This window comes from Centroberyx gerrardi, chromosome 2 (genome assembly GCF_048128805.1).
Source record: "Centroberyx gerrardi isolate f3 chromosome 2, fCenGer3.hap1.cur.20231027, whole genome shotgun sequence".
Taxonomy (NCBI): domain Eukaryota; kingdom Metazoa; phylum Chordata; class Actinopteri; order Beryciformes; family Berycidae; genus Centroberyx; species Centroberyx gerrardi.
In genome coordinates, this window is record NC_135998.1 from 9,739,441 (window position 1) to 9,754,198 (window position 14,758).

Below are 14,758 nucleotides of genomic sequence, written 5' to 3' on the forward strand. Positions count from 1 at the left end.
TTAGTAAAGCAGCTTGTTTTGCATACTGCACTGTACTACTAATCATCTATATTTCTCTAAGAGTGAACATGCAGTGCAAAGAAACCATTGTTATTGCATGCTGAAAAAATAATAACTATTAATAATAAAATGACTTTTTAATGACCAGCGGATATCCTGAAGGAGTTCCCAGGGTTCTGTGCATGGCCCTCTACTATTTACCATTTATACTATATTACCATTTATATTAATAAACCATGTCAAAATGTGTCAATGCTAATGTGTCAAAATGCTAATCTCAATCTATACGCTGATGACACAATCATTTACAAAACAGTGTTACTTAGCTTTCCAAGATAATAAAAATGAAAGCAAAAACAAAAAAACAAACAAAAAAAAAACAAAAAAACAAATGAGCAGAGAAAAAAGACTAACAAAACATTTACCAATGTGGTGAATGTTGGGTGGGGTAGGGACACAGACCCTGGTGTGGGGTTTGAGCTGACGCCGGTTATGGACCCTGATGCATTTATGTTTATTACCAACTGTAAAGTTCTCACTCATCGCCTCTCCTCTTGTAGACTTATTCATTTGTACATTTTCATCTATGGTTCTGGTTCCTGCTGTAGCTATTTAATATCTGTAAAAAAATGGTGAACACTGCTGTTTTATTTAGTCAAAATCTAAATAGGTTTGACCCCACTTGTCTGATATTGAACTGGATTTGATTATTGTGTCTTTTGCAGCACTTCTTTTACAACATTTCACTTCATTCTCTATTTCATTATTTTTATTGTATTTTGATTTCATACATTGTACTGCCTGCCAATATTGACTGTATTCTGACTCTGGAAGTCTAGGCTCATTACAGCGCTCAGTCTAGCAGGTTGCTGCAGGTGTGTAGAGCAGCACAGTTCAGTAGATCAGGGGAATTTCACTGTAAGTCGATCAGGACCTCAGAAGAACACTGAAGATGTCTGCTGGTGCTGTCTAGCACTGGTTTTTAATCTCACTTGCACTTTGCACATTTTTTGTTCTGCAGTATGGATTAAAGAGAATTCTTTGCTAGACCTCTGAAGTCCTGATCGACGTATTGCAGTGTGCAGTGCACTTCCCCTGTATTCTGAATTTGAACATTGTTGTACGGTGTTAGTCTGCAATTTTTATGTCTGTCTTGATGCCGATTTCTTGCCAAGTCTCCCTTGAAAAGAGGTTCTTAATCGTAATGGGACTAACCTGGTTAAAAAAAGGTTAAAACAGAGCTAGTAGTTAGCCCCCATGAAATGCTAGCACTTTGTTTTCCTTATTCACGTCCATCCAACAAACTTTGATAAATAACCAACTTTGAACACATTCAAACGCAGCTGAAAACGGCATTTATTCTACACACTATTGCGTTTACTGTCCAATAGAATAACCTCTATACATAAAACACAGTGCAAGGATGTCCATCTTATCAAGTAACTTAATCTTGGACTCAGTCTTTAAATCTTATTCATTCTCACTTGTTATAACACTTCTCTAAAAGTCAAGTGACATCTTGAAACAAGTGAAACTGCAATTTTGGAAGCAATTTTAAATTAATTCACCACATTGTGAGATTTCTTCACTTATTTCAACAAAAATAAGATTTCAAGACTGAATACAAGAATGCATGATTCGGTAAGATGGACATTTTTAGCAATGTATCATTCTTCCTTAGACAGTGTGGTCAAACATCACTGTCCAGTAATAAAGTGCTCTCTTTCAATATTGGATGAAATAAGCTGATGAATGAAGGTGAAACAGAAAGATACAGCATGCATTCTGCACCACATACTGTACCACTGAATATGCACTACAGCTTAACATAAGACCTGCATGAACACTGCCATCTGCTGTCTAAACCAACAATAATGACACAGTCTCTACACTGAATGCTTCTGCAAAAACTACAATTCAATTTTGACATTTTTAGGGCATTTCCACAGCAGCAGTCTTCCAATATGTCATGTTATGCACACCAGGGTGCGCTCTAGAAATCGAGCATCTAAGAGCCATTTAATCTTGTATTCAGAGTTACATTTTTCATTATAAAAGTTAAAAAAATGTGATGCTGTACAGTGCAATGTCTCTCCTATACTCATTACCAGTATTAGCTCTACAACCTGCACTAGAAACAAAACTGGGACCAAAACTGAGATGGGTGTGGAACCGTAAGCGAAATTACTATCAGACAACATTGCTTCGGAATAATACTGTATATAGGGGAAGCACTGGTACAGTATGTGGCAGGAAAGAGAAGACACACTGACATACAGGCATTTACAGGCATTTACAGGCATGTGGTCATGGTATTGAAATATGATATAGAATGGGAACCTGTGTACCAGGCTTTCCTTCTGCTCCCTCTGTTCCTGGTGAACCTGGCAAACCCTGTTAGGAAACAGCACATAAACACACACACACACACACACACACACAGTTCATCCCATACTTTCTTTACATTTGTCATTTTCAAAATTGTCCCATAGTCGATGATTTTCTACACTAACTGCTTTGCAGAAAAGAAGAAGGTGCATTTTCACCGCTTAATGTTCAGCTTCCTATTCACCATCTCCTTTGTCAGAGCCGGAGCAGTTTGAATGGGATTGATTACAGAGGGTCATTCACACTGCTTTTTTTTCCAGCTCCATTAGATCAATTAATGCAACCTAGTATAATACAAATGACCACCCAGCACAATAGCCTGATTCTGCTGAAGCACCATGGCAGTATTATGGCTCGTCAAACAGTTGCAAGGCTTACTACTGTCTCTAATGCAGTCCAACGAGGCAAAATGAGTCAATAGATGACACTATGCATACAGTAAAAAATGGACAGGACTATGGACAGCTTAGTTTCTTTTGACTGAATTTTTCAAGACATTTAGGTTTACCGATGGGCCAGGCTGGCCAGCATGCCCCCTCTGTCCAGTGCGGCCCTGCAGAAAAGAGATAGGAAGCAGGAGAAGGAGGAAAAAAAAAAAAAATCAATACCAAATAACTAACAATGAAATACAAAGAAACTTGCACAACAGGGGGTTTAGCCAAGCAAACTGACAGACAAAGGAAATGCTCCATCTGTGCTGATAATTGACGGCTGGAGTTACTAACTAATTTGCAGAATAAGGTTTTACATGCAAAACATACAGTAAGCTCATAAAATATGTTGCATTGTTAGAATTTAAACTCCCCAACAGTATATGGAGCAGTTAGACCGACAACATTAAAATACTTCTGACAGGTTAATGCATCAATAATTTAACACTCTGTTCTTCAGAATGAGTACTTTTTCTTTTGATAGTTAAGTACATTTTACTGCTAATACTTCTATACTTTTACTTAAGTAAAATTTTGACTGCAGAACTTTAACTTTTAATAAAATATTTTTCCATTATGGCATTGCTACTTTTACTTTTTCCACCACTGATCACGGGTACTTCCGTGATTCCAGTCAGATGTGTATTCAACAATAAATTACAGATTTATTGCTTTGTAAAATATATGTGATTCTGATTACGAGTCTCTGTATTCATATAAAAAAGTAAACCACACAGTGCATGAGTATTATACCTTGTTCCCTCTGGGTCCCGGTTTGCCATTACGTCCATCTGGTCCCCTGTTCCCCTTCAAGGAAGTTCACATGTTAGTGAGCCGATATCAAATGAATGTCAATACGTCTCCCGCATGTTTGTAAACAGCTTTTTGGACACACCTGTCATCCCTGGAGTCATTAGTGAAACTGGATACAGTGAAGAGATGTGAGGGCTTGTCTAACTGTTTAATCATCAAAATAACTCATTTACATATTAGCTTATTTTTGAGAGATGGAGGCAACAGAGAAAACATCATTTCTGCTGTTGTGATGGATATGTGATGAGTATATAATTGTTTTAGCAAGTGGTTACAAATTTGTGCAAGAATGAGGATGACTCCAGCTGTGACGAGTGACTCCAACTAATACTTGAATTTCACAGATTGCAGAAGGACTTTATTTACTTTTGATTTTTTTGAATTATGTTACTGAATATTGCTATGGAAAGATCCAGTGTATAACTGAATCAGAACACATTGCATTGCTTGCTGTTTATGAGCATGCTAAACATTTATGAGCATGCTGAATTAACTGGCTCACAATCTCAAAGGACAGGTTTTTGCTCATTTCCTGCATTCCCTTACTGCTTTATGTCACCGTAGATCATTTTCCAGAGCTTATGTCATGCTATGAGATATTTGCTATTTTTCCCTCATCTTAGTTGTTTTTCTAAATAAATATGATTAAATAAACGCTGTCTAAATATTACGAGGCACTCCCAGTAAAGAAGAGGGCGCCAATTTTAAGACATAATTGTGTCTTAAAATAGCTATAGTCAGTAAAAATAGACTGAAAATAAACTTGATTTTACACAACTATGGCTTAGAATTGGCGCCCTCTTCTTTACTGGGAGTAACTTGTAATATTTAGACATTATGTTTCAAAATATTTACTTTGAAAAACAACTAAGATGAAGGAAAAATAGCAAATATCTCATAAAGTCATAAAGCATTGGAAAATGATCTACAATGATGTGAAACAGCAAAGGAATGCAGGGAATGAGCAAAAACTTGACCAAATTGTATTGTTTAAATTTACATACATGAGGGTATTGAGACCTGTAATGTTACATCAATATTACCTTGGTTAGAATTGACATTTGAATCAACAAATGAAGTCATCTGACATTTCTCGGTGTTCAGTCACACAAATCATCACTGACCTTTAACCCCTGGCTGCCCTGTTTTCCCTGAGGGCCAGTTTCTCCATTTTCCCCCTGAATGAGGAAATATAAAGTCACCCAAGCTCACATCTCTTTTCTCCTCCTAAGTCATGTTCCTTCTTCTGGTTACAAGAACATGTAATACAATGCTACACTGCAATAAATGTCCATCTAGTTTTTATCTTGTAATGGGTTGAAAATCTGCCAATGGGGTTTATTTTACTTGTTGGCAATGTAAATCTATACTTGAATTGAATCAAGTGACATATTATCTTGAAGCAAGTGGGATGATCCACCTTGAAGATATCGTCACTTGTTTCAAAACAATTCTTAACAAAGAGACACATATTCTTAATCCACTGGCAGATAGTTTTTTTTAAAATTATTTTCAGAAAAATACAATTTTAAGATTCAATACAAGATCATGTCAGTTGTCAAGATGGACTTTTTTGCAGTTTACTGTTCAAACAAACAAAGCATTGCTGTCAGATAAAAGCTATGAATGAAAATAAATAAATAACACAAAACAAAATAGGTTTAAAGGGCTGTTTTGTGATGAAAATTGCTGAGCCTATAAATCAAACAAGTAAACCTCTAATTCAAGTAAAACCACGAAAAGCAGAATGATATGAGGCTGATCGCAGTGCAGCTTACTGTACCTTGATGCCTTTGGTGCCAGGCTGGCCCTTGGCCCCCTGGAAACCTGGGAAGCCGAAGGGGCCCCTCTCTCCCTGAGGACCCCGAATACCTGTTGCCCCCTGAACACCCTGAGAGAGAGAAAGAGAGAGAGCGAGAGAGAGAGAGAGAGAGAGAGAGAGAGAGGAGGAAAAAAATAAGCATAAAACACGAGACAGAGATTTTCTTTATCTGACCAACAAAAGGGCAAGCAGACATTTCTGAGTCACTTTTCCTGGGTGCACACATAAGATATACAGTAGTTGCATTGCACTGTATTATTCTCTTTGTTCAGCAGTATTAAAGTGCTTCTGCTTTTGTTCGCATTCATTTATGTGCTAGAAGTGTGATTTTCAGACCTGTTCCTCCATACAATAGCAGTGAAAGAAAAAAAAAATCAATTTTCCACTCGTCTCTACCGGAGCAACAGATAACAGAGAATCGCCGATTTTGGGTATATATCATGTCCAGGAAGCTACACAACCTATACTACCAAAGTTCAGCATCACTTTAAACAGAAAGTTGCAGGTTCCTACTCTGTCTCCTTTAGGTCCGTGGTCGCCCTTGTCCCCATCTGGTCCTCTGTTACCCTGTGGGAAGGACGAAGCTCAGTGGTCAGAGAGGAGTCAAAGCTGCAGGGAGGTTTAGCAACAAATGCTGGCTGTGCAGAAGTTTCTACCATCTATCAGTATTACCCACCGTTATGCCCGGAAAACCCACTGGACCTTGTTTCCCTGGCGCACCCTGAAACAGAGGCCAGAAAGGACACTGTGTCTTTTAAAAATGGCAATGATATGGTTTAAGTAATCGTTCAAGCCACTTAAGGACGGTTTCATCTAAACCCAAGTGACAGCTATACAACTATTGACAAAAACATCATTCGACTTCAAGGTGATCTCGGACAGTATACTTTCCTCCTTAACTCTTTGCTGTATTTCAAATGTATCACTTGTGTCACTTAATTTTGTATTAAATCTGAAAAAGCTTATTTTTCTTTAAACAAGTGGAATAGTCTGCCAATGGTGAGAGATACTGTAATTTCATTTTTTCTAATGAGTCTCAATTTGATTCAAGAATTTTCTCGAAATGAGGCAGATCTCTCTACCCTTTTCAAGATAATGTTAATTCAGGAAAGTTTTTCATTGGAAACAAGGGAAATGATCTCACCCCTTATAGCACTGCTTTCACATCGAGAAATTATTTAAAGGTTAAATAGAAGATTAAATGGCTAGTTAAGATGGAAGGTTGAAGCTCAGACTAAAAGCTACAGCAAAGAACAATATATCATATGATAGAGGTGTCTTTGATCGATCTGTTAGGGTTCAGTTACACTACAACTAAACCCAGCAGCGACAGAGGAGTAAATAAGACTCTAGGAATGGAACAGTAACCGATATTACTATATATCACGATAAAAAAACAATAACGGTTATGACACCTCCCCTAATTTCTATTACTGTGACGACTGCAATAACTGCCGACTTGTTGGGAGGCTGAATAACAAATGCAAAAAGTCAATATTTAACATATTGTATGTTCTACAGTCTAACATTAAAACGTGTTAAATAAAAATAGAGAAATGTCTTGTGATTGATATGATAAATTCGTTTTTAAGTGAATTGAAGCATATTACAGTACTGTTTTTAAGGTTTTTGTCTTATTCATAATTATTGGGATAATATTGTATTACCAAGATAGATAAAATAGAGACACACAGCAGCTGGAGTGGTTCACAGAATCAAAGTCATACTCCACTGAGACGCCACAACCAATAGATGGCACTGTGAGGCTGCAACATGCTTGTCTACAAACTGAGGGTTGTGAGATGGATTTTAAAGTCTGTCAGTGTGAATTGAGATACAGCTGTTGTAACACAAGTCACTGGACCGGTCACAAAGCCCTGAAGTTGACCGGGACAGAATCCAAAATTCACAACTCTTCCTAACTCTCATACAGACATCCAATATGTTCTTATATTATGTGTGCCTGAGTGTGTATGAGTGTGTTTGTAATGTAATAATGTAATAGAGATGATGTTGCAGTAGAACTCACCATCGGCCCCTCAAAGCCGGGCTCCCCCCGGACACCCATGGGCCCCAGAGGCCCCTGATACGAGACAAAGGGAGAGCAAAAACAAGTGTTAAAAATAATAGACAAGATAACTTCTATTCTTAGATTATCAAACTCACACTATAAGCTGCCTTTAGATGTTGACATACGGTTACAGCCACTGTAGACTCTTATCGTGCACATTAACCTTGTCCTTAGAGCTAATGACAGGTACAATTTGACAGGTGCAATAATTTCCACTATTTTCAAGTCATCTGCTTTATACAAACTCACTTCTCTTTCTACCCTGTACTGTCTAACAAAGAGACGTGAGGACATTTTGTAGCATCTGTACCAGCTCAGAATGGCCTGATCTCATATTGCCAATTGACATGCTTTGATACGACCTCCTTAATTAACATCAGAAAGAAATGGGAAACTCTGACCTTTTTTAGGGATGGATGTTGGGTTGAATGCTATAAGACTAAATTAGCAGCTCGTCATTATGTTCCAGACTAGGACTAATTCAGTTTAAAAAATGTACACAGTCTTCATCAAAGTAAACTTAAACCGAGATCTACGCACAGATCGAAGACAAATGTGATTGCTGTGCTCCGTCTCCAGCAAACCTCACATTTATGTTTTGTTTGTGTCCTAAACTGCCAAACCTTTTAAAACTCTATCTGAGGTCTTCTTCACTCATCCTGAAACCTTCCTTCACTTGGCTCTTTGGAGTTCTAGGAGACTTCACACTCCTAAATTCCAAACAATCAGATAATGTCGCTCTGCTGGACGTCTCCACCATCGGTAAATATCTGGAAGCCCTTCATTACACTTGTCATCTGTCTGTTTCAATTAAAAAATTTATTAAAAAGAACTAATAAAAGGGTCAGAGTAAAATGTTTCGTAAAACGGCTCATGAAGCCCCAATTTCTGCCATGTCATTATGCATGGAATTTAGTATTTTTAAATCATCCCAATATGTGTCACAGTAGGAAGGGTATGCTTGCATGAACAATACTGTATGTGGTTCCTTTAAAACTCAACCGTTTAATCCCCCATACTCTTTTACAGGTCTGGTTTTATGAAAACAAAATGAACTTGATAAAAACAGACTTACAGGAACTCCTTTCGGCCCGGGAGCACCACTCATTCCTGGACGTCCCTGTTAAGATATCACCACAGCACAGATGGCCTTTAACCCCCTGCCATTTACAGGTTACAAAGCAAATGGGGTTACAGTAGAAGCAGCACCCCAAAGACTCAAAAGCTAACTCACCATTATCACCATCAACCACCATCCATTACTACGAACAGTGCAAAATAAGGACACTTAACTCTGTATGTGTAACAGCTTGGTCCAAGCAAGGTATTGTTCATATCAGCCAGATAAACATAATGGATGCATATTGACATTATTGTTCATATCCATATATCCATATCCACACACATCCATATCCATTACCCATTATCAGTTATCCATACCCATATCCATATCCACATGCCCAGAGGACTTACTTGGGGTCCACTGATTCCTGGAGCCCCCATCTGTCCCTCTAAACCTGGAGGCCCCTAGGTGAACGAAAAGGAAGGTAATCACTTTGTAGCCAAATATAATCTATAAATATTTCCAATCTGATGAAAAACTGCAGCATGCACATAGCTAAAGCAGCTTAATACCTGCGGGCCTTTGGGGCCAATAACACCAGCAGGGCCCATATCCCCCTGGAAGAGAAAAGTAAAACATGTATATGCAACAAAAGTTAGTGAGCTGATTGTTGTCATCTGATGCATACACAGCGCATAGCCCTTACCTTCCTCTAGCAAATATATTCATAAACATATTAGTGTATGATGTCATCCGGCAACTTCTAGTGACTTTTTGAGCAGCCAAAATCTACTTTTCTTGGAACACAGTTGTAAACGCTGATTACACCCACGGAAATTGCAGCCAATCTGCCAACATAACTGGTTGCTTCATGACTCACCCTTAGCTTACTTGCAGTCCAATTTGATCTATTTATTACATATTAGGCATTTATTTAAGGGGGTTGGGCTAGGTGCAAGAGGGACTGGAACAGCACTAAAGAAATTCATGGGTGTGTCGCCTCCTAAAGCACTGCACCCATAATGGTTAGCAGAACACACAGACCTTAGTTTTCCTTCACCAATGAAAAACAAAGGACTTGCATCAGCCCTTCCGACACTGCTTATTTCTCTGTGTGATTATACAGGATACAGAACTTCATCTACGTCTGTAATACATATTTGTTGTTTATTTAATTTAATTGCCGCTGCTGAATCTCTGTTGCTACTGCTATGAGAACATAGCAGGCAAGTACCTCATTAGTTCACAGAAGTTTGTAATATATTACTATAAACCCACATTCATCTGCAGACCCTATTAAATCAATTCCTCTACCCTAGAATCAGCAGAATATGGTTCTTCTTCAGCTCAAGTAAAGTTATAAAGTAGCTCGCCAGAAAGAGCCTGCTGATGATCTACAAATGAGAGAGGGAACTGTGCTCTCTCATTGTCTGCCTAGGTTCACTAAGGGACTCATATACAGTATATTTATAATCTTTTTCATTTGTTTTATAGTAAGTGATCTGTTTGTTTGTTTGTTTGTTTGTTGATTTATTTATTTATTCAGGGTGTCAGTACAAGAATAAACACATTTTTGTAGTCATCTCTTTAAGTTTAGGATCTTAGTCATGGTACACAGGTGCGTGTGTGTGTGTGTGTGTGTGCGTGTGTGTGTGTGTGTGTGTGTGCACGTGCATGCACAGAATCTGGTCACAGGTAAACCTGAGAGCCACTTCAAAACACATGCATACCGTTGCTAGAAAAGATCACAGGGGAAACACTGCCAATTGAACTTCATGTGCACATCAGCGTTGCAGAGAAACCCATCTGTTATTTTTGAGATTAACTGAATTAAGATGAATATTTTTTGCAATGTAATCTCACCTGTGAGCCGTTAACTCCTTGAGCGCCAACTGGTCCTGTGACACCTGGTGCACCCTGTGTCACACACACACACACACACACAAACACAGACACACACACATACACAAATGCAAATATACTCACAGATACTGTATACAGTATATTCACAATATGTGGTCATAGATTAAAAATATTTTGCCATTCCCATGTGTCCTTCTACTTACCATTGGCCCTGTCAGACCTGGAGGGCCATCCAGCCCACTGTCCCCCTGGTAAAAACCAAGTGCAGGTGAATGATACGCTATCCTGTACTTAAACATTAACACCTTATACAGAACTTCCCTTTATCATACATGTTCGATTTTAGACATTTGGCTGATACTCTCATTCAGATTCTCTTACAATGAGTGAAACAGTATAATTATCTTAAAGGAATAATTTGCCCTAAAATATAAATTAAATCATTAATTTCTCACCCCCATATCACTCGAAACTCCACTGAAGTTTGTACAAAAACGAAATATAGCCTCTGTAGTTCCATCTCAGACTTCTTCCAAACTATTGAAGTTACAGTAACAGACCCATCTTTTTACAGACCCAAAAAATCCTGTTTCTCCAAACCGCTCATGTAGCATTCTGTAGCCAAACGATTGCACTGTGTCCAAAACTCTAATATTTACCTCATTATCTCCTATATTTTCCTAATGACAATTCTTTGTTCTAGGATGTGGTCACATGCCGTGTCGTGTATGCACCCCATCACCCCTCACCTAATGTGGTGAGTGCTTAACGACCAAATTTTCATTTTGGGCTGAACTATTCCTTTAAATTTCTAGATCGCCAACATTGCAATCACAACAGTACAGAGTAGTAGTAAAGTAGTGGTAAAGAGTGCCGAAGCCACAGTAACCATAGGGAAGATTTAACAAATATTTCTGTGTCCTTAGAAAGTGCAGAGTAAAGAAAAAGGAAAATAAAAGCTGTTTTTCTTTTGAGCAAGACAAGAACAACTTCAGGTGCAGCTATAGTCAGAAGGTGGGTCACTCACATCAGGCCCAGGGGCCCCCGCTGGCCCGTAGACCCCACGAACACCCTGAGGCCCCTGCACAGAAGATCCAAAATGTCATGGAAGTCAATCTTCTAAAACGTATATACACATTGGTGGGGCTTATTACACTGGATATGTTGCCCAGTGGTTAGAGTGCCTGCCCTAATACTTAAGAGGAATGGTGTCTGATTCCAGGCCAAGTCAAATCAAAGTAAAGCCAAGTAAAGACAAAAGACAAACAAAATGGGACCCAGTGCCTCAGTGTTCAAAGAGGGATTGGATTAGGGATTAAAATGGATTGAGCAGTGCATGTCTTTCTTTCATTAAAGCTGATTGTAAATATATTTGTTTTGTTAGTTTTATGTTACAGCTCTTGCATGGGTAAAAAAATGTGTTAGACAAATAAAGATGTTTCTTATCCTCAATTATTTTTATTTGGGTTAAGATACTGTGATGGATTGGTATTATGTCCAGCTGGTTGTATTTGTTCATGTAATTTGCTTCATGTAGAAATTGCTTCATGCAGCAGATATAAGAGAGATGCTTCTGGCCTGTGAGCCACCTCCTCTTTTTTACAAGGGTTACTAACTTAAAGTTCAATTAAATTCCCACATAAATTCTTGTTTGTGGCCAATAGGCATAGATGAAGGCAATAAATAGCTGATAGAATGGTTCAACAAAAGGCACTCACTGGCAGACCAACAGGACCAGGTGGGCCTGGCAAACCAACTGAGCCCTGAAAGTAGAGAGAACACAATCCAAGGTAATTACAACACATTGTATGAAAAAGGCATTCACAAAGAGATTTGTCATAAGAACCAGTATAGTCTGTCAGTGGTAAAGCAATCCAAATATTACAGTAGTACTGCATGAAGTCTAGCCACTAAGGGGCAGTATCAACCCTAATAATCTTGCAGAGATAAAGTATTCAAAGTGCTGTTCTCATCTCTTATATCAAAGGCTTTTCCTACTTAATTGAATTCAGTGTGCATGCTGTGAATCGTGTCATGACTGCTATATAATGTCTCTATCATTTAGGTGAGGGCTTTTAATAAACACGATCAGGTTTCTATCCAACCTGCACACTCATAGATAAAACCTAATGCTAATTCAGATATTCAGGATTAATCATGATGAAATTGTTCCAGATAGTACCATTTCGCCAGGTTCTCCAATGTCTCCTCTTGGACCCTTGGCTCCAATGAGACCCTGGATAAATAGAGGACAAATCATCATCTACAGTGTAAAGATAGCTTCCTTCTTGTATCCTGCATACTACACCTCCGTGAATGACATTCAGTCAAGTTCATGTCAGCGAGACGCCTTTCAAAATGAATTGATGCGCAGAAGTTTTCCAATCTTGAAAACAGTGCTTATGCTACAACGCCCTTAGCAACCTCCTGGATTCAAACTGTCCGTCTTGCTATACAGTCCAACCTCTCTTCCAGCTCAGCAGCCTTGTCCTGTATAGTTCAATGGGTTCAGGACCAAGAGCATGGCACTAACACTTGATTCCCACAGAGGGCATCCCTGCTAAAAATATCTCTACACGCATGATGATGGATGTCAGATGCTTTGGATAAATGTGTCAACAAAAGGACATAGACAGTGTTTCCTCGGTATTCATTTAGCAGTGGTGCACCACCACAGCAAGGAAATTACCACCACTAAAATTAGCATTGTAATTTAGTACTTACTATCATCTAAAACTAAAATAAATTTAGTCCAAATGTTTTAGAAGTAATGATTTTATTATGATTAAAAAATATTTTTAGCACTACAACCACACCTTGAACCATAACTTAGACCCAAACGGCAACAAAGCTAGAATTATCCCCCCAAGCACCCTTGCTTCATAAAATTACAGAGGAAACACTGAAATATGTGGGTGCTAAATGTCCTCATTAGCTAGAATATAAATGGATTACCAGGCTACTACTCATAATCCATATACCCACGCTTCCTTTACTCAATTTCTATCTCTTCATGGTATAATATCACAAAAACTAATGCAGTTCTTTAAGTGGGGTGGACCCGCTCAAGCAGCTGTGTTGTTTTATTTCTCACCTCATCACCTTTTTCCCCTTTGGACCCTGGTTCTCCCCTGTATCCCAGAGGGCCCTGATGTAAATTACAGACAAAATGGAAAAAAATTGCTTAATAGAATTTCTACAATCAGAGAACAAAAACAGATCAGTCACCTAATATAACACACTAATACTTTACATGCAGTGTATGGCATTTAAAAATGTACATATACAGAACACTGTCGGCCTGAATCCATTGTCAGTGACTGGTGCCCTTTGACCCCTCACCTTTGGTCCGGGAGCACCAGGTGATCCAGGCTGACCATCCTGTCCGTTCTCCCCATCTCTCCCTGGGACCCCGGGTCGGCCCGGCATGCCCTTGGGACCCCGCTCACCCTGCAGCACAACACATCAAACGTAGTGCGTTGGTCATATGGATTGCTCATTTGTTTATCAGACTGTTAGCCAAGAGTTACGATCAAGCAGCCAAAACCACAGGTGAATTTTGAAGCCAGTAAGGAAGTAGAAACAGAAATACTGCAGGTCAAATTACAATATTCTGCAATTGCCGTGAGCTTGATACTGCCAAAGTTAAAAGATCAGTGATAAAGTTGTACTGTAAAGACAGTGGCCCCATCCATCACTCAGTGGAGCAATTCATCAAGCAGACGAGGCATCAGTTGGATAGGAAACACACTGTCCAGAAGGTTGTTGTCTACCATCGCTCTGCCAGAGGACAGGTGGAGAACTTGTACAGATTCAGAGTGAATGGCTAAACCAGCTGTGTTGGCAGCGTTATATTTTCAGCTGTGCAGTATGATGGATACAGTATTATACATGCAGAAGTTGGCGTGATGAATGAGTTCAATGCAATTGAGCACAGTGTAGACCACACAGGCATGCAGGGAATCACACACTCATCGCATTATCACATGCACACACACACACACACACACACACACACACACACACACACACGCAAATACAACATGAAGTCACCCACAGCATCACCTCTTCTATGGTCATTCTGCAAAGGCTGGCCACACTATATGAACACATCCATTCAGTCCATGCGAGCACAAGCAAAAGTGCTTTTTCCTTGATATACACAAAGGCACACCCACACACACACACACGCACACACACACACACACACACGCACACACACACACACACACACACACACACACACACACACACACACACACACACACACACACAAACACACACACAATGGATCCATTCTCTGTGAA

At 39.1% G+C, this 14,758-nt stretch overlaps 1 protein-coding gene across 1 annotated transcript in view; it reads right to left on the reverse strand.

Annotated features, from left to right (window-relative positions):
- LOC139926923 (uncharacterized) overlaps nt 1-14,758 on the reverse strand; it is an 82,640-nt gene that overhangs the window by 33,158 nt on the left and 34,724 nt on the right. The window contains exons 13-29 of the mRNA XM_071918786.2: nt 13,794-13,901; nt 13,546-13,599; nt 12,634-12,687; nt 12,170-12,214; nt 11,479-11,532; nt 10,655-10,699; nt 10,452-10,505; nt 9,161-9,205; nt 8,999-9,052; nt 8,601-8,645; nt 7,484-7,537; nt 6,131-6,175; nt 5,968-6,021; nt 5,416-5,523; nt 4,757-4,810; nt 3,573-3,626; nt 2,897-2,941 (exon numbers count right to left, since the gene is read on the reverse strand). Coding sequence (XP_071774887.2) covers nt 2,897-2,941; nt 3,573-3,626; nt 4,757-4,810; nt 5,416-5,523; nt 5,968-6,021; nt 6,131-6,175; nt 7,484-7,537; nt 8,601-8,645; nt 8,999-9,052; nt 9,161-9,205; nt 10,452-10,505; nt 10,655-10,699; nt 11,479-11,532; nt 12,170-12,214; nt 12,634-12,687; nt 13,546-13,599; nt 13,794-13,901 — 972 coding nt within the window. The remainder of the gene's footprint in view (nt 1-2,896; nt 2,942-3,572; nt 3,627-4,756; nt 4,811-5,415; nt 5,524-5,967; nt 6,022-6,130; nt 6,176-7,483; nt 7,538-8,600; nt 8,646-8,998; nt 9,053-9,160; nt 9,206-10,451; nt 10,506-10,654; nt 10,700-11,478; nt 11,533-12,169; nt 12,215-12,633; nt 12,688-13,545; nt 13,600-13,793; nt 13,902-14,758) is intronic.